This window comes from Phlebotomus argentipes, unplaced genomic scaffold, assembly GCF_947086385.1.
Source record: "Phlebotomus argentipes unplaced genomic scaffold, Phlebotomus argentipes genome assembly contig_2, whole genome shotgun sequence".
Classification (NCBI taxonomy): domain Eukaryota; kingdom Metazoa; phylum Arthropoda; class Insecta; order Diptera; family Psychodidae; genus Phlebotomus; species Phlebotomus argentipes.
The window spans coordinates 8,859,006-8,877,315 of NW_026776162.1; the positions used below are offsets into that span (position 1 = coordinate 8,859,006).

Consider the following 18,310-nt stretch of genomic DNA (forward strand, 5'->3'; position numbering starts at 1 on the left):
ACGCAATGATAGAACCCCAAAAAGTCAATTAAGAAACTCGCTTGTCTGCGTTTCGCCCACGTTTTTGTGTGATGAGAAAAGCGCCGTGATGTTATTGAATTGGCTTTTTCTCGTGTGTTGAATGAAAAACTGCTTGCAATACAGACATTTCGACGAGGCAGGAGGAAAATAAAAAGTTCGCGGGAAGGTTTTTCTAAATAACAAACCAGCTTGGACTCTTGCCATCAATTGTGAGACAGTGAATTGATGTTTTAGTGTGTTGGATGAGAACTTACACTTAATTACTTTTGCATTTTACACCCAATCGCTTCGCCTGTGTGGCACGGAGATCTTCGTCATGAAGTGCTAATGTTAGTTACCATTTTGTCTCAGTCTCGCGAGCAGCACTATTGTGAGATTCTCGCCACCGATCAGTTGGCGTTTGGATTTTCACCTCACAAGAGAGAGAAGCGTTAAAAGCGCGCGCGGACAAAGCTTAAAATCTTAACACTAATTTGCCTTTGTGGATAAAAATAACGCACAATTTTTTTTTTCTATTGAATTATTACGAGTTTCTTAACAGTTTTTTTGTGGTGATAAATTTGGTGGATTTCCGCGTGTGTGTGTGAAGAGAAATTATGTGCATATTTTGCTAGAAGGTATTTTAAATATTATCAATAATATTATCATCTCCAATTGTTGCAAATTGATTCCGGGACTATTGATTTGGTCTACAAATAAATAATCATTCAAGTCCGCGTCAGAACAATTGAGATTGATAACGCGAAGCAACGATGTTTACGGTGCCCTTCAATCGGGACAATATTCTTGTGACCTCAATAAGTGATGCCTCAACGTTGAATACAAGAAAAAACGTACGTAATCTCTTCGTGAGGACTTTTTAGGGGGAAAAAGTCTTGCAGAATTTGCATGGGTTTTTCTTTTTGACATTGAAAATTATCATATTTCCTCCATTGCGCATAGATTGAGTGTGACTTTATGGGAGGTACGCGAGTTCTAATGTGAGTTGCATGTCAAAATACACCTTGTTCTGTCTCGTCTTGACCCTTACAATGTACAATCTCGGCAATAGTTGCATTGCAAAGCTTCTAAAGTTGAAGATCAATGAGTCTTTTTGTCTTATCTCGGCGCGCTGAATGAGAAATATTCACTCATTTTTGCGCTCAGCGCAATATACTTCGCTGCTAAGCATATTTTATGAGTTATTTCTCATCATCAACACCCTCGTCGAGAGCTGCGAGATCGCGGCGCACCGGCCAGATGAAGAGGCACCAGATGAGCATTTGTTGACCACGTGAATGATGACTAAATTGATAACAGAGAGAGAAAGAGAGTCTAATTATAAAGCCACTGTAACTTCCCTGCACACAATATCCATATGTGCATGAGTTATTTTTTCTCTTATGTAATTGACTATTGAAATAGCAACAGAAACAATCCACAATTCTATCCCAAGGGGGAGATATTGCCACAGGAAGCGATGTCCAACGAACTGGAAGTGTTGGAAAATCTTTTATCTTCCCGTTTTCAAAGCTAGTTTGTCAATAAATTAACGCGGGACTCTAAATTCTTTTTGATTTCTTGCTTAAAAGTAAAAAATCATGATTTTCTAGGTTATGAACCTAAGATTAACCTTAAAAACATCATATTTCTTGAGTTTTTCAGATCAAATCAAACATTTTCATACAATTAGGAGCAAGATTCTGGAATTTAGGCGATAAGAAACACTGAATATTTGGCTGAAGTCGAACATAACCTAACAATAACCTTATAAACATCGAATTTATTAAGCTTAGGCCGGAAAATTTTCTATTTATTGGCAAAATCAAACATTTTCATACAATTAAGAGCAAGATTCTGGAATTAAGGCGATAAGAAATACTGAATATTTGGCTGAAGTCGAACATAACCTAAAATTAACCTCAAAAACAACGAAAACCTTAAACTTAGACCGGAAACTTGTCTATTTATTCGCAAAGTCAAGCATTTTCATACAATTAAGAGCAAGATTCTGGAATTAAGGTGATAAGAAACACTGAATATTTGGCTAAAGTCGAACATAACCTAACAATAACCTTATAAACATCGAAATTATTAAGCTTAGGCCGGAAAATTGTGTATTTATTGGCAAAATCAAGCATTTTCATACAATTAAGAACAAAATTCTGGAATTTAGGTAATAAAAACCACAGAGAACTCGGCAAAAGTCAGACATAACCTCAAAAATGGTGTTGTAAACTCAGAAAAAATCTATTCTAAGGGTTTTTCAATGTATTTTTATGAGGAAAACAACAGTTTTCAGCTTTCTTAACGAGTTGAAACAGTAAAAAATACTCCGGTTTGTGCTTAAGAAGCCAGAAAGACATCCTTAAGATCCTTTTTTAGTGTTATTTGTGAGGTTATGGTGGAAAAAATACCCATCAAAACGATTTGAAGCAGTTTATCACACAAATATCACTCGAAAGCCTTGAAATGCGAAGCGTGAGACACTATCTCCCCCTTGATCTGTCTCTTCACACATTGTTGATGAACAAATGGCGGCAGAGAGATGATTGTGATTCGCTTCCAGATGACGGAACTCATGCAACAAATACGCGATCCGAGCCACAACTTGGGCGGCTCCGTGGGCAGCATTCCGCAGAGCATCGTCTCGGCGCCGGGATCGTCGGAGATTTCGGTGCAGAAGGCGCTCCACAGCCAAGGAGTCCATTCCACGCCGGCTTCAAACCTCAAGTTCAACGAGGCGCTGCGCCATGCGCACCACGACGGCGGCCCGAGCATCTTCACGCCCAAGATGGCCGCCTCGCGGAGCTACACGAGCGGACTCAGCCAGTCCACGGGCACGGTGAACTCCCTGGGCGGCAATCTGACGCTGTTCAGCGAGATCTCGCCCAGCCACTCGCAGTTCTTCGAGGTGATGTACGTGGGGAAAATCAAAGTGTCGCACAAGCGTGTCCCGGACACCTTCATCGACGACGCCCTGCCCAAGTTCAAAGCCTACGACACGCAGCGCATGATGCGGCTGCAAGAGGAGGCGCGCAGAGTGAGTAGATTTGCGACTGGTTCATGTCAAAGTGGGGTTAAACGCTTAGCGATCAATTACTCATTAACTGGAAACACTGCGGAAGGTTAAGCGGATCGCAAAGTGTGTGAAATAATTCGTTATTCAAGATTATAACATGTTTTTTTCTGGTAAAGTAAGGAATTCTTTGCTTCTCTTTGATCTTTTCTTTACTTAAAAATTTTGTATAAACGACATTTTTAATACAAACATCACAAAGATAAAGTTCTGCGCAATTTCTGCACAATGTCGCGTGGCGACAAGACGTTTTTATGTGTCCAAACGCATAACATTTCGATCATTTGCTGGAAAGGAACTATTTTTGCACTCCAGAAGCACAGAAGGACATTTTGAAACTAATAACTTGATTTTTCACTCAATTTTAATCAAAATTAAGGACATTTTTAGGGTTTTATGGGATCAAATCAATTAGTTTTGCTGAATTCCTAGGAAAAGGACACTCAGAAGTGCTCGTTTTTTTCCATTGAACAGAATTCACTTATCCAAACGGAGCCTCCGAAGCCCCAAATGGCGCTTCCTCATCAACCTTCGGAAGGCACATCGTCGTCACAAACAATGCATCACACATCAAAGCTGACGGATCTGAGGATAAAGGAGGAGTCGGCGGAGAATGAGACGGAAGAGGAGGAGTTGAGTGATGACAAGAAGGAGGAAGTTTCCACAGAGAAATTCTCAAGCACTAAAATTGGGGAGGAAAACAAAGAGAATTCCTCACCGCGACCCAAAGACAAGCTTCTGCAGCGGACAATTAGTCAGATGACGATTCCTGTGACGAAGAACGAGTGAGTATCCTTTTTGAGGAGTGTTTGAGAGATTGACGATGATGATTTGAATGTTTCTGCTTCTTTAATCAGAGGAGATATTAAACAGCAAACTGTTGTCTTTTCACCTCGAGTGCAGGAGTAAGTAAAGGAGGTGTTCTGTAGGCTCGTAATCCTTTCCCCAGTGTTTGTGTCTGTCTAGCTGTAGCTGTGAAATCCTTAGAAAAAAAGTAGTGTGGCGATTTGCTGCGATGCACTGATTTTACAGGCAATTTTGCTGTGTGATTATCCTTGCAGAGCTCCTGTGAAGCGCGACAGATCGGCTTCAATTGGCTCAATTCCCGTCATCGATCAGAATCGCACGATGGTTTTCCTGGTCGGCCGCACGGACTTGCGCCTCATCAGTCCGGACAGGAAGCAAGTGCTGCTGTACAAGGACTTCAAGGACATCGCGAGCTGCGCTCAGGGTCACAAGAGTCCCGATCACTTCGGCATCATCTGCAGGGAAGTGCAGAACGACGGCTTCATCGCGTACGTCTTCAAATGCCAGTCAGATCACGTGGCGGACGACATCGTGGCGGCGATTTCCCAGGCCTTCGTCACGTGTTCCGAGCAGAAGAAGAAGGAGAAGTCGCAGATCCTGTCGTGCGAGCAGTGTCCGATGCTGTGGTATCACAAGCTGTGCAATGACATCGAGGGCCTGAGCGAGAAGAAGACGCAGGCGATGATCTTCAAGCGCATCGAGACGCTGTCGGAGGAGGAGCAGCAGATGATCATGGCCAAGTACTACGGCGCCGAGGAGATGGCCGGCAATACGCTGGTGCAGCAGGTGCAATTCCTCATGATGCTTCTTCGCGCGCACTGCGAATCTCGCCAGCAGCGCCACATTCACGACACCGCAGAGAATCGCAGCGAGTTCCTCAATCAATATCTGGGCGGCAGCACGATCTTCATGAAGGCCAAGCGCTCGCTGTCCAACTCCTTCGATCACCTGCTGAAGCGGAAGGGCGGCCGCGACGAGAACTTCGGCAAGGAAGTCACGTCGCCCACGAGCGAGAGCGCTCAAGAGGCTCAGCGCACGCCCAAGATCCTCTCCGGACGATCCAGTCCCTCGAAGCCGCACGTCTCCGATCAGCTGAAATCGCCGATGATCGATATGTGAGTAAAATCGATGCCAAACGTCCTTTTAAAGTCTTGAGAAGAGGTTTAAGAATGCCAAATGATTTGAAATCCTTCGAAAAATGCCTTAAATCATTTTTGGAGAAATTCTAACAAAATGTGAGGTTATGAATACGCTTCAAAAATCTTTTTTAAATATTATAATTGTTTTAAAACTAGAATTAGCGAATCTCGCATTACTTTTACACGAAAATTTGCTTAAGATTGTCTCCTCAAAACATTAAACTGAGAATTAAGTCGGTAAAAGATCAATTTTGAGGTTATGATTGATTTTTGAACTGTTTTTACTACTAAAATACAGCTAAAGTTCAGTTGTTGGGCGTAAATGCTAAATTTTTTCGAGTATAGCAAAATATTATCAACTTAAATGCTAGAATTGATACATTTTAAGCTTTTTTAATCTCCAAAATCTGTCTTAAATCAATCACATAACCTAAAAAAAGTAATAAAATCGAGTTTTAGGTCGATTTTAAGCGAAATTATGTGGAAATTGTGTAATTTTAAGACTTAAAAGATCTTTAATTTCCCCACAGATTCATGAAAGTGGGAAACAGCCCGAAGGAGAGTGGCGAGAATCGATCGGCGTCGTGGCGTCAGGCGATGCTGACGCGCGTCGTCACGCCGTCGAAGAACTTCTCAGACGCCGAGAACACTCAGCTGATGTCACCCTTGCGGAGTGTGAAGATGACGAAGCTGCGCGAGAGGCGCAGCAAGGAGGAGTTGCGCGAATTGTGGCGCACGGCGATCAGACAGACGATCCTCCTGGCCAGGATGGAGAAGGAGAATGCGACGCTACGCAATCGCCAGACTGAGAATGAGATCAAGAAGATCAAGCTGGAGTACGACGAGATTCTGCCGTGCGACAAGCAGGCGGCGGATCTGTGGGATCAGTTCACGGATAAGCAGCGCAGCGTGACCAGGCGGGATCCCAAAGTGCTCCTGCAGGCCATCCGGAGTGGCGTGCCGCGGAGCAAGCGCGGTGACGTGTGGATGTTCCTGGCGGAGCAGCACAGCATCGCCCACGCGCCGGTGAACGTGACCAAGTTCCCCAACTTCGACACGCCATATCACGCCCTGCTGAAGAATCTCACGGAGCACCAGCACTCGATCTTCATCGATCTCGGGCGCACATTTCCCAATCACAAGTTCTACAAGCAATCGCTGGGCGTCGGCCAGCTGTCGCTCTTCAATCTGCTCAAGGCGTATTCCATTCTCGATCCGGAGCTCGGCTATTGCCAGGGTCTGGGCTTCATCTGCGGCGTCCTGCTGCTGCACGTGAGTATTCATCCCCGCGTCTCTCTTCGCCAGAGAGACTAATTGCCGCGTCTCTTTGTTTGCAGCTGGAGGAAGCTGACGCCTTCCAGATGCTGAAGCATTTGATGTTCAAGCGGCAAATGAGGAACAAATATCTTCCCGACATGACAGTCTTTCAGCGCGAACTCTATCAATTATCTCGCTTGCTAAAGGACACAATTCCTGAGCTGTACGAGTGGCTGGACCAGAATGAGATCTCGCCAACGCTCTACGCAGCACCGTGGATTCTCACGCTCTTCAGCTCGCAGTTTCCGCTCGGATTCGTCACCAGAGTCTTCGGTGAGTGGCTTTAAGATTGATTTTCGCATCCTTTTCGGCAAGGGCGGCTGTGGCTCAGTGGTCAACGCGCTTGACTCTCGATGCGACAGTCGTGTGTTCGAATCCCACCGCTTGCTTGCAAGTGTTCGAACACAGCAGAGTGCGAAAAAAATAGACATTTCACTGTTTCCAGATGAAACATTACGCTTCACTGGAATTGTCTGGCGATCTGTCCCTGTATATATAATAAAGGTGGACGTTTAGAACCACTTATGGTTGGTCGGCAAGCTGTTAATCTGCCACCGTAAAACACAAACACTTGTCTTTAGATTATAGAATATTATATCTTCTAATGGAGAAGACTGTGTTCCTCAATTGGGGCATTAACGTCTTCTGTGACGAACACACCTGATAAATGAACGAGAATTGTCTCAGTGAAGTCTCTGGATATTCTTCCGCCTTGAAACCCAGAAATGGACTCGTTCTCACCTTCAAATAAAGTTGGCAGAGCGTGGATTATTACACCTCACGCCTCCTGCAGTCCTCCGCCAGGAAATGTGCCCAGTATTGACTCTAGCTCACCTGATAAATACACAGAATACTTTAATCACTCCATCCGCGGATGAAGGACAAAAAATTCTGTGTCCGGCGCCTTTTTCTCTGCCCAAATTGTCTATGATGGAGTTGAGAAGACTGAGGTTTTTCCAGAACACCATTCAGGGGTATCAGGAAACTCCCTAAAAACCCCCTGCAGACGGTCTCTTAACGGCCTCTCCAGAGAGTTCAGCTCAATATCTGGAGCGGATTGAGCTGCCTTTGATCCAATCGATGTCTCCCGATCCTTGATTGAAATAAGTAAAAAGAATCAAAACATGAAGCCGCAAACCTCGCGAGCTTTGACACTTCGAAAACGCAATTTCGAATTCGGAATAAAATCGAACTCTTAATCTTTTTCGATCAAATCCAAGAAGAAAAGACTGGAAATCGATCGAAATCGATTTGATTTCACACAAATTTTTCCCTAAATGTATAATATTATCTATAAATTCCCTTTTTTTTCGCAGATTTGATCTTCCTGGAGTCTCAGGAGGTGATCTTCCGCGTGGCGATCGCGCTGCTGGAGGTGCACAAGGAGGAGCTGATGCGGCGCGACAACTTCGAGGAGATCATGGACTACATGAAGAACGTGGTGCCGCTGATGGACTGTGATAAGATCGACCAGGTGATGCGGCGCACGTTCGCCATGGACGTGGGGAGGCAGCTGGGCGAGTATCAGGTGGAGTATCATGTGCTGCAGGAGGAGATCAGCACGCAGAATCAGCACATTGAGACGCTGAATCGCGCCAAGGAGGCCAATCACGAGCTGGAGACGCAGCTGCAGATCGCGCAGTCGACGATCTCGCAGCTGGAGAAGACGAAGTTCACGCAGCAGAATCAGATTCACGCGCTGCAGGTGCAGGTGCAGAGCCTGGAGGTGACGGTGGAGACGCTGGGCGCGTTCGTCAGTCACTTGATTGGACTGAAGACGGACCTGGAGATTCCCGGCGAGGTGCGGCGCATCGTGCAGCAGATCCACAATGCGGAGCAGCGCAAGGCGAAGCCCGTGGAGCGCAAGATGGGCAAGTCGATCTCGGTGAACAGCCACCTGGGCATGGGGCTGAAGATCCTGGAGGAGGGCAACGAGTCGCCGGAGATTTGGGCGCAGGGCAGGAAGAAGTCGCCGTTCTTCGAGAACACCTTCGAGCACATTCGCCAGCAGAAGGCGGCCATGCGGCTGAGCAGCTTCGACGAGACGGCGGCGGCGCATTTGGTGAAGAAGGAGGAGATGAAGCTGCCGGAGCACATTGAGAAGGCGATAAGCAATATGAAGAGTCCCAATGAGATTGACAGCGGCATCGCCACGCCGCTCACGCCGCAATCCTCGCCGGCCAGCAACAAGGCGGCCAAGGCAGAGCCGGCGGCGGAGCCAATTCATCCGCTGAGCAGCTGCGAGGACGTGAATGTGCGCTTCAACGGCACCACGCAGCTGCCGAAGCGCTCAGGACATCTCAGGACTCACATCGGCACCATCCCGAAGGCGCTCAGCAATGACGACGAGCGCGCGGAGAAGAGTTAACAGATCCTGAACAGCTGAAGAGTGTGTCATTTAACTCCGTATTCCGTGCTTTCAGAAGAAAAAAAAGTGTTACAAGTGATCGATAGCGAGAGATTATAAATTTTGTAATTAATTTATTTTATTTATTACCTGTAGGCGTTTCCGGTTGATGTCACATAAAAGATTACCATAATTATCGTACTTTGTATGCATGTTGTGGATGCACTTTTTGCGAAAAAGAAAAAAACAAACAAATCATAGTGATTTTAGAGACAACACGACACTGAGACTCCAATTAACGTCGCTACCCTTGAAGCTTTCTTGTTGCTTAATGTATTGATGGCAAATATTGAGAGATGTCATTAAAAGGCAGACATAAAACGCCCTCTTTCTCTTATTCCTGATGCGTCCAGTTGCAAGGATGCGTTTCACTGTCCGGCGGCCTTTCGGCGCTCGTCACTTGATCGTAAACAACAAGCTCGTAAGTCGCCACGGTCGCCGCCATCTTGAAAAAGAAAACATGAATTAATCTCTGTCGCAGATTCTGCAGCCAAGGAGGAGATATTCTGCCCAGAAGTCTAAGGAAATGAGAAAGGTTTGGAGTATTTTCTTGGCAAAAACTTCTTTTTCACAAATTTGGCGCAAGACTTAAAGTTTTTGAAATATTTTGATTAGAAAAATCAATTTTAATGCTCTTTTGAAAGTTTTTCTAGGTTATGAGACAGAAATTTCTATAATTTCCCTTATTTCTATGCAAAAAGACAATTCAAAATTCCAATTTGAGGCTAAAACAGTGAGATTTTCGCTCTTTTCCACTTTGAAAGTGTCAAAATGAGTCCTTAATGACTCTTAAGCGTATTCTTAACCTCACAATTTGATAGAAATTTTCTGAAAAGGCGTTTTCAAAGGGATTTCAAGGCAGAAACATTTCATAAATGATTAAAATACAGCAGAAAATGATTTTCATTGAATTATGGAAGTAAAATTGAGCAATCTTACCGCCAAAACCAGTCTCTTTGTGAGGTAGAAGAATCTTCTTCCGCTCAGAGCGATTGTGTCCTTCGTTATGGTGTAGATGAAGCGCCCCAATTCGACGCTCCAGAACCTCGTCGGAACGTTCCGGAGAGTCTTCAGCGGCGTCTTGGAGGAATCGTGAATGGAAGCGGCGCAGAGAAGGACGCAAACTGTCCTGCCCATGACGAAGAAGAGCGAAAACCAGAAGTAGACCGTCGATAAGGTGTTTGTGTAGTTGCTGCGGAGTCAGAAGGAGGGAGATTAAGTGATTTAAGGGTGGTTTTAGTTGATCTCACTTTGTGAAGCTGTTGAGGAGTTGAAGGCAGATAAAGTAGAGATTGCTGGCGCAGGACAGAAGGATCAGCAGCGAAAGACGATCGTCGACGTAAAGAACCAATTCGTTGAGGATCAAGTAATGCGTGCGAACTTCTGTCCAGAAGGAATTGGGAATCATCTGGGAAGAGAAACACCCTGAATTCCTCCACAAGCGCAACTTCTGCACTCTCACCATTTTCTCCATTCTTCTGATTCTTTCTGTGATTTGCGTGAATCTTGTCGCGATCGCGATTCCAGTGATCATGATGAAGATATCGAGAAAAGTCCAGCAAAACGTGAGACTGACGTTGATCAGGAGCAGAAAAGGAGACATCCAAGTCCTGAATGTGATCCACAGGAAAATGTGTGAACGCTGACTCCTGAAGAAGACCTCCAAAACCCCAACTTTGCTGTCCGGACAGATTTCCAGGGCTTGATAAATGCCAATCGTGGCAACGCAGACGAATAAAGTGTATTCAACTGGCAAAAGAGTCGATAATTAGTCGCTAAATCGTCCAGGATTTCAAGGGAAAGAACTCAACTGATTGCAACGGAGATCCAGGAGAAGCACAAGAGTCTCGTCCTGACCTTCAAACGCCAGCCGGAAGTGTGATAAGGTTGCGATAAGAAGGTGGATTCCGCCTTGTCCCAACACTTGACGACGTTTGGCCATCGCGTGGCGAGATTCAGGAAGAGAACATGTCCTGTGACTGTGATTGTGTAGAACGTCAAGGATTTGATGTTTGTCGGGCTGAAGCCGAACACGTAAATCCGATAGACGGTGAGAAACCATTCGCCGAAGGCGCAGGAAATGACGCAAAGTGTGTAGAAAGTCCTGAAAGCTATCCACTTGAACTTCAGCGCACTCCTGTCGCTGTCCAGGATGCCAATCACTGGCATTATCCCGAGACATTGCGCCAGGAGCAGCAGAGGCGCAATGGCGTTCAGGAAGGAATCGGATTTACTCGAGCTTCTGTTCATGGCTCTCCTTTTGCGGCAGAGCGGTCAGGAAATACTGATTAAAAGACTGACAAATTGAGGTCCTTTTGCCCATGTGTTTATTGATAAAATCTGCTGGTGGTAATTAGAAAGGGATTAGCGTGACCAGAAGCATTTAGAAGCCGTAAAGCTCGAAGGAAAAATCACACGCAATCGGCGGAAGAGTGGAATTCACTTGGGACACTCGCAGAGCCTTCGATTCACTGTTGTGATCAACTTGCATCAGGACGAGCTCATAAGTGATCACAGATCCGACCATCTGGAAATATTGAAGCCTGTAAATCCACTGAAATGCGTGCTAATCGCCAAAAAAGACACTCACGGACAAGACAAGATGTCTTGTGAATGAGAAGAACTTCATGCCAGAGAAGCAAATGGATTCTCTGCACGTTTGATGAATGAATCGCTCGAGTTCTTCGCACCAGGAAAACGATGGAATGGTTTTGAGGATCTCAAGAGGTCTTTTGGACTGATCATTGATCTCGGCGGTGAAGAGGAAGAGGCAGAAAGTCCTAAAGATGAGATAAAGGAGTGAACTCCAGAAGTAAACGTAATTCATTTGATACGGCAAAACGCTGAAAAGAAGCCCAAAGTTAGGAAATTCACCCGAAAATTTGATGTTCAACATGAAATTCTCACTTGGAAACGTGCAAGAGTTGATAGCAAATGAAGTAGAAATCATTGGCGCTGGACAGTAAGATGATGGGCGATAAGTAATCTTCCACATATTCAACGATTTCGCACACTTGAACGTAATGAAGTCGGATTTGGAGCCAATATTGCTCAGGAACGGCTTTTTCCTTCACCAATTGCAGGCGATTGTTGATCTGCTCGAATCTCTTCGCCACGCCCACGGCGACCAAAATCGTGAAGATGTCGATGAAATTCCACGCGTAAGTCAAGCTGAAATTCATCCACTGGAAGAAAATTGCAAGACAATTGCAAGAGAATGTCAATAGTGACAATTGCCTGACTCTGACTCGCTCACGACGTCGTCAGAACGTCAATTGTGAGTCAAACAACAGTCGCACGACTAATTAGTTTAACTCTTTCAAGCTTAGTCGTAACGAAGTCGCAACGACAAAAAACTAATTTCCATTTCGTTCTTGACAAGTCAAATATGAATAAGAAAGGCTATAAAATATTACAGAATATTAATACCGTTCTTACTTAAAGCGATTACAGACTTGCTGATGATCCACGAAACGGGGCGAACTCGGATCAATCCTCCGTGGATGAGCTTGGAGTGTGTAAAGGTCAGATCAGCGATAATTCGTGGTTGATCTGCACTTTTACACACTCAAAATATGGATTAGCGATATTCGTGGCTGAACTGTCACCGAACACACTCAGAGATTATTCTTCTTTGTCGCCACTAGCGACACTGTGCTTGGTGTGTTCAGCTGTCAGTTAATTTGCATTCTTCAAAAGAGTGAAATTTTACATTAAAATTGCGAAAATTGATGATTCGCAGAAGAATTTAATGCGATTTTAATAATCCAGGAAATCATTCACAAGAGATCCGCCATTTTGCGCCTTTTCTGAGTCGCGCAATGTTTCGGCGCATTTTCGCACGAGCGCGCTGTCGTCGGGAACCCCTGAAAAATCGGCTGAACCTTCGATATATCGAGGGATTATTCGCGTTTTCTGGCTAAGCGAACTGTCAGTCGTTCACACTCGCGCTCTCGCTGAACCTCTCGTGGATCATCAGCAAGTCTGTAATTACTTTTACATTTCTTAAAACCGATCACGACTTAACACGACGCGCGTTATAAGAATAAGTCGTAAGACGGTCGCATGAGAGTCGAAACTAAGTTAAAATGAAATAAAATGTCTCGCAAATTCTCCACAACTCGCTAACGACTCAGTTTTGCACTGTCGCTCGACTCTACATATAATGGTGTCGTTAATCTATTGGGAAAGCTTTGGAAAATCGTGATAAACTCACCAATAAGACCAGAGCTAGTGGCATATTGTATGGAATGATGGTGAAAATGTGGGAATAGTACTTTAAATAGAAATACGCTGTTTTATCTGAAAATGTCGTGAAGTTGTATTGACAGAAAGACGCTTCTTGCATGATGTTGTAGGCTCCATTGGCGATGGCCAGTGAGTGCTCGACTGCAAAGCAATGTTAAGTGGTTAATTGGGATCTAAGGATATGAATCCTTGCACTTGACATACTCAATGCGAGGCCCAATAAGAAGAATCCGAGGAATCGAAGGTGAGTCACGACGGAAATGCGAGCAGTTTTGTAAGGATACTTGAGAAAAGTGTTTTCTCTCTCCACCCAAAATGTCATGATGTCCTTCCACTTCATCGCGAGCCACAGGAAGAAGATGTAACTGATGAAGCACGTTGTGTAAAAGCCGAAAGCAACTGAAGTGAAAGGGAATTGAAAGAATGTTAAGAGAAATTCCAGCAAATTAACTCATTTTTCTTAACTGAAATTCTTTGCTGTGATGCCAATTGAGGAAATGTGTTTCATGTAGAAGAACAGCAAAAGAATGGCAAAGAAGATGTGACTCAGCGTGTTGATTGTCTTCAATTGTAGCCAGGAGAAGGAGATTTTCTCCGGATCCTTCGCCGTCACGCCAGTCACGGGCAGAAGACCGAAGAATTGGCTCAAGAGGAGAAACGGCATCACGGCGCGCTGGAAAGTGTCTCTTGAGTTTTGAATGTGAGCTTTTGCGATTTTCTTCCGGTCAATCTTCATATTCACTGCTTCTGACACTGAAACTCTGTAGATTAAAATGGGTTTATTTACTGGCAATTCTCAACCAACTCGGCGGCAATTTTCCCGCGTGCAGATAAACATCAGAGTGTGAAATCAATAGAAGTATTGAAATAAAATCACAACACGATTAATTACAGAGCTTTAATTATCCACTTTTCAATACAATTTTTCCCTCTACATTATAATCTTGTATTGTAAATCTGAGTGATTTCGCACGGAAAGCCATTCTTTGAGCCAACATTGTTGTCCGTTGAGTTGCCATTTGTGCCTTCAATTCTGCCTTTTCGCAGTTTCTTCGTGAAATTCTTCGAATCCGTGAAGTACGCTTCAATCTCACCCAAAGTTCGTCCTTCAGTTTCGGGCAGGCAGAAGTAGAGAACCAAAGCTCCAGTCAAGCTAATGAAGGAGTAAATCCAGAAAGTGCCGTAAAGAGTGAAACTCCCGACCATGTCCAGGAAGAGTTTGTTGGCCAGGAAGCCAAAGACGTAGCCAATTCCGCCTGAGAGGCCAGAAGCGCAACTCCTGATGGCCGTCGGATAAATCTCCCCAATCAGCATCCACGGAATCAGGCGGATTCCCATGTGAGAAAGCATCGCGCTGCCCAGCAAGAGACTCAAAGGAACCCACAAGTACTTGTTGTGCTTCGCCTCTGGCAGAGGAATGATGATCTTGTCGGGAATTGAGTATGTCTTCTCGCCAGAGTCATCAGTGTCATTCACATCCACATAATCCGTCTCATTGAGAACGAATCTCATTGAGTCAACCAAGAAGTTCTGCACCGAAATCCGTGATTCATCGTCGTTTGTTGTGTTTTCCTGTGAATCATACAAGTCAATTGCAATGTCGAAGTCTGTGGAATTACTGCTCTCTTCCATTGGCAGTGATATGTTTAAGGCTATCAATTCATCCACACTTTCTGCCTCAATTGCCGACACATTGGCCACAACATTGCGAATTGTCGAGCCTGGAATCAAGTGCAAGAAGTGCGTGTATGTTCCCGTTGCCAGGAAGCACAATCCACAGCCGATTGTCGATATGAAGACAATCGGACGCTTCCCTGTTAAGTGCACAAGAACAACGCACAGAAGAGTTCCAATGAGTTCAGCCACACCCAGAAGCATCGTGGCGTAGTATTTGTCAATGGGCGCTTTCAGGGTGTGAAAGATCTGCACAGCATAAGTTTGCAGTGTTGTCATGCCGGAGAAGTGACCGATGAAGAAAGTGTAGGAAATGAGAGCAAATGGCCAGAGGAATGTCTTCTTGGAGTAGGCTTTGTTCTGCGCCAAGCAAGACTCATTCTCTTGCCTCTGTTCAGACACAGCAATGTCCTTAACTTGCTCACAGAGAGCCTTGAACTCCTGCTCAACGTGACTCTCCGGAACCCATCCTCTGAGCCAGGCCAGACTCTTCTTCGCCTCCGTCAGTCTGTGCTTCTGCGTCAGCCAGTAAGGACTCTCAGGCACAATGAAGAGGAGGAATAGTGAGATTATCGGCAGGGAGCAGCTGATGAGAGCAATCAAGCGCCACTTGAGGAATGTTCCCATCAGGAACTGCGCAAAGACACCCAAGATCGTGAAGAATGATCCTGTTGCCGCCAGCATTCCTCTGACTCTTGGCTGCGTGATCTCGGCGACGTACGTCAAGACAGGAGCCTCGAGGAGTCCACCGCTGACACCAGCCAAGCACAGGCCGACGTACAGATGGACGACTTTGGTGGAGAAGTGGAAGATCAGCCAGGCTATGAGGATGGGAATGTTCACCAACTGCATGGCTCGCTTTCGTCCTATCGGCTGAGTGATGCTGCCCGAGAAGATGCATCCCAGAGGGACGCAGATGAGGTTTATTGAACCTAGGATTGGAAGGATGTTACTTGCTCAGTGTTCAAAGAACGCTTTAAGATGATTGAGACTATTTCGCATTCTATTCTAGGAATTGGTGTGCCAAAACCGTAAAAATACGGTTTTGCCCGGTTTTGTCAATGTTCTTTGAATGACGAAGTAATCTCGTCGCTCTCTATTAGAGTTAACTCACTGAACCACGAGATCTCCTCCTTGTTGAGGATCAGCTGAGGATCCTGGGTGGGTTCTCGACCTTCTCCACCTTGAATGGCAGGAATAACGATGGTGGGAAATCCCAGAGTCATGCCATAGCCGAACAGGAGGATGTTCTTAACGCCCACGGCGAGAATTTGCGGCAGAATTGTCCTGAGAGTCGAGGCGTGATTGTCTGAATGGGAATATCTTCTGGCTGGTCCAGATGTGCGACGCTCACCGTTGCCGTGAAGCGCAAATCTGTGCAAAGTCATAGACAATATTTACGTTAACGATTCATCGCCACGGGTTCATTAGCGGATTGATTTTTCCAATTAGTCGCGAATGGCCGTGATTATCACATGTCAGCTGATGAGCTCTTGGGTTTTCCCTTCGCGTGGAAAGTCTGTCCCTTTCTCAATCAGATTCTGCAATTGCCTACTCACATGCTGTTGTTCGTCATTTGCAATTGATATGAATAATAACCGATAAAACACTGATCAGCAGATTTTTTCTGGCGCATGAAAATCGCACGCGCGAATGTTATTTTGTCAAGTGTCTGGGAACAACTGACCGGAGTCTTGGGCAGATCTTGAATGGACCTGAGAGATGTTCTCGGAAAAAAACAGTGATAATTGTCTGGAGGGTGTTAAAGTTGACAAATATTTGAATTGACGATACGTAAGCATTTTGGCATTAGTCGGAAACCTCAGGCGGCAAATGAATCGAAATTGGAAGCGCACATATTGGATAATCTCAATGTCGTTAATCATTCAATTCCCCAAATGAGATCGAAATTCAAGAATTCAACGTGCTCAACACCAATTACCTCACATCGTCACTGATTCTACTGCAAGACTCGCAGCGCGGAGAGACTTTGCGCCTACTTTGCGCGCATTGTCTGAAGAATTTTAAGCCAATTAGGGAAAGAATGCAGCTAAAAAGATTAAAGACTCTGTGCGTCTTCGCGGGAAATGAGAAATTCGTAATTTAATTAGGGCAAATCTCAAGTCCCACCGTTGGAAGTGGGTATAAAAGGACGGTGCAGCGCTGCAGAGACTCGAGTTACCTTGGTTGTATGGTCTTGGTAGATTATCACTAAGAGTGCTGGAGTAGTTCGCTGTTGAGGCGATTTTCTTCAGGACTTCAATTTCAATTCGTTCAGTGAAAAAACAGTGAGAGAAGGTGAAAATGGCCGCCTTTGCTGAGCCACACTTTAGCGCCTGGCAGAGCGGATCCGGAGGCGGCGCGAGCTTCGGGAACATGACCGTGGTGGACAAAGTTCCACCAGAAATGCTTCACTTGGTGAGATTTTCGTGCGCAATTTGTGCGCAATTCGTGCGCAATTTGTGCGCAGCAGCGCTAACTGTCCGATTTAACCTCACTTTCGCAGGTAGACGCACATTGGTACCAGTTCCCGCCGATGAACCCGCTGTGGCACGCGATCCTGGGCTTCACGATCGGCGTGCTGGGCCTGGTCTCGGCCATCGGCAACGGCGTGGTCATTTACATCTTCACCACGACTAAGGCACTCCGCACCCCGTCCAATCTGCTGGTGGTGAACTTGGCCTTCTCGGACTTCCTCATGATGTTCACCATGGGTCCGCCCATGGTCATGAACTGCTACCACGAGACCTGGATCTACGGACCGCTCATGTGCCAGATCTACGCCATGTGCGGCTCCCTGTTCGGCTGCACGAGCATCTGGACGATGACCATGATCGCCTTCGACCGCTACAATGTGATCGTGAAGGGTCTGGCCGGCAAGCCGATGACCAGCAATGGCGCACTGCTGCGCATCCTGTTCATCTGGGCGTTCTCGCTCGCGTGGACGCTGGCGCCCATGTTCGGCTGGAATCGGTACGTGCCCGAGGGCAACATGACGGCCTGCGGCACGGACTACCTGACCAAGGACTGGGTCAGCCGCTCCTACATCCTCGTCTACTCCGTCTTCGTGTACTACATGCCGCTGCTGCTCATCATCTACTCCTACTTCTTCATCGTGCAGGCCGTGGCGGCGCACGAGAAGAACATGCGCGAGCAGGCCAAGAAGATGAACGTGGCGTCGCTGCGCAGCGCCGAGAACGTCAACGCCAGCGCCGAGTGCAAGCTGGCCAAGGTGGCGCTCTTCACCATCGCGCTGTGGTTCTTCGCCTGGACGCCATATCTCATCATCAACTACACCGGCGTCTTCGAGTCGGCGCCCATCAGCCCGCTGGCCACCATCTGGGGCTCGCTGTTCGCCAAGGCCAACGCCGTGTACAACCCCATCGTGTACGGCATCAGCCACCCCAAGTACCGCCAAGCGCTGTACAAGAAGTTCCCCTCGCTCTCCTGCCAAGACACCCCCGACGACACGGCCTCCGTGGCCTCGGGCGCCACCGCGGTGTCCGAGGAGAAGCCCTCGGCCTAAGACGACGACCTGGCACGCTCCGGACCGCGACTGTTGTACATATGCGCAGCTCCCGCTGAAGAAATGCTATATTTTCTATTTCTGTTGAATAAACTCTTCATGCAGCATTTTAA

The 18,310-nt window shown here is 46.1% G+C and overlaps 5 protein-coding genes across 6 annotated transcripts; 2 read left to right on the plus strand and 3 right to left on the minus strand.

Annotated features, from left to right (window-relative positions):
* The first annotated feature begins 358 nt into the window (after positions 1-358).
* LOC132263014 (TBC1 domain family member 4) lies at positions 359-9,070 on the plus strand. Of its 2 annotated transcripts, none has more exons than XM_059762566.1 (8): positions 359-638; positions 2,570-3,043; positions 3,554-3,864; positions 3,937-3,984; positions 4,141-5,001; positions 5,556-6,297; positions 6,363-6,615; positions 7,659-9,070. In XM_059762566.1, exons 2-8 carry the CDS (start codon positions 2,570-2,572, stop codon positions 8,708-8,710), a joined length of 3,741 nt encoding a protein of 1,246 aa, XP_059618549.1. In that variant the 5' UTR covers positions 359-638; the 3' UTR covers positions 8,711-9,070. The 2 variants fall into 2 exon arrangements, with proteins under 2 accessions (XP_059618549.1, XP_059618540.1); XM_059762557.1 differs by lacking the exon at positions 359-638 and adding an exon at positions 664-854.
* On the minus strand, positions 9,064-10,352 carry LOC132265239 (gustatory receptor for sugar taste 64a-like). Its single transcript, XM_059765817.1, has 4 exons — positions 10,212-10,352; positions 10,000-10,157; positions 9,689-9,941; positions 9,064-9,194 (listed from the first exon to the last, which is right to left on the minus strand). Exons 1-4 carry the CDS (start codon positions 10,350-10,352, stop codon positions 9,084-9,086), a joined length of 663 nt encoding a protein of 220 aa, XP_059621800.1. The 3' UTR covers positions 9,064-9,083.
* Positions 10,353-11,071: 719 nt separating this feature from the next.
* LOC132265240 (gustatory receptor for sugar taste 64a-like) lies at positions 11,072-13,733 on the minus strand. The gene is made up of 6 exons (XM_059765818.1): positions 13,463-13,733; positions 13,202-13,396; positions 12,966-13,138; positions 11,657-11,934; positions 11,340-11,592; positions 11,072-11,276 (listed from the first exon to the last, which is right to left on the minus strand). The coding sequence occupies exons 1-6, from the start codon at positions 13,731-13,733 to the stop codon at positions 11,133-11,135; spliced, it is 1,314 nt and encodes a 437-aa protein (XP_059621801.1). The 3' UTR covers positions 11,072-11,132.
* A 163-nt stretch (positions 13,734-13,896) lies between these two features.
* Positions 13,897-16,633, minus strand: LOC132263034 (facilitated trehalose transporter Tret1). The gene is made up of 3 exons (XM_059762596.1): positions 16,231-16,633; positions 15,786-16,045; positions 13,897-15,603 (listed from the first exon to the last, which is right to left on the minus strand). The coding sequence occupies exons 1-3, from the start codon at positions 16,305-16,307 to the stop codon at positions 13,934-13,936; spliced, it is 2,007 nt and encodes a 668-aa protein (XP_059618579.1). The 5' UTR covers positions 16,308-16,633; the 3' UTR covers positions 13,897-13,933.
* Positions 16,634-16,847: 214 nt separating this feature from the next.
* Positions 16,848-18,304, plus strand: LOC132263044 (opsin-1-like). Its single transcript, XM_059762607.1, has 2 exons — positions 16,848-17,089; positions 17,178-18,304. Exons 1-2 carry the CDS (start codon positions 16,976-16,978, stop codon positions 18,195-18,197), a joined length of 1,134 nt encoding a protein of 377 aa, XP_059618590.1. The 5' UTR covers positions 16,848-16,975; the 3' UTR covers positions 18,198-18,304.
* Positions 18,305-18,310: the final 6 nt, after the last annotated feature.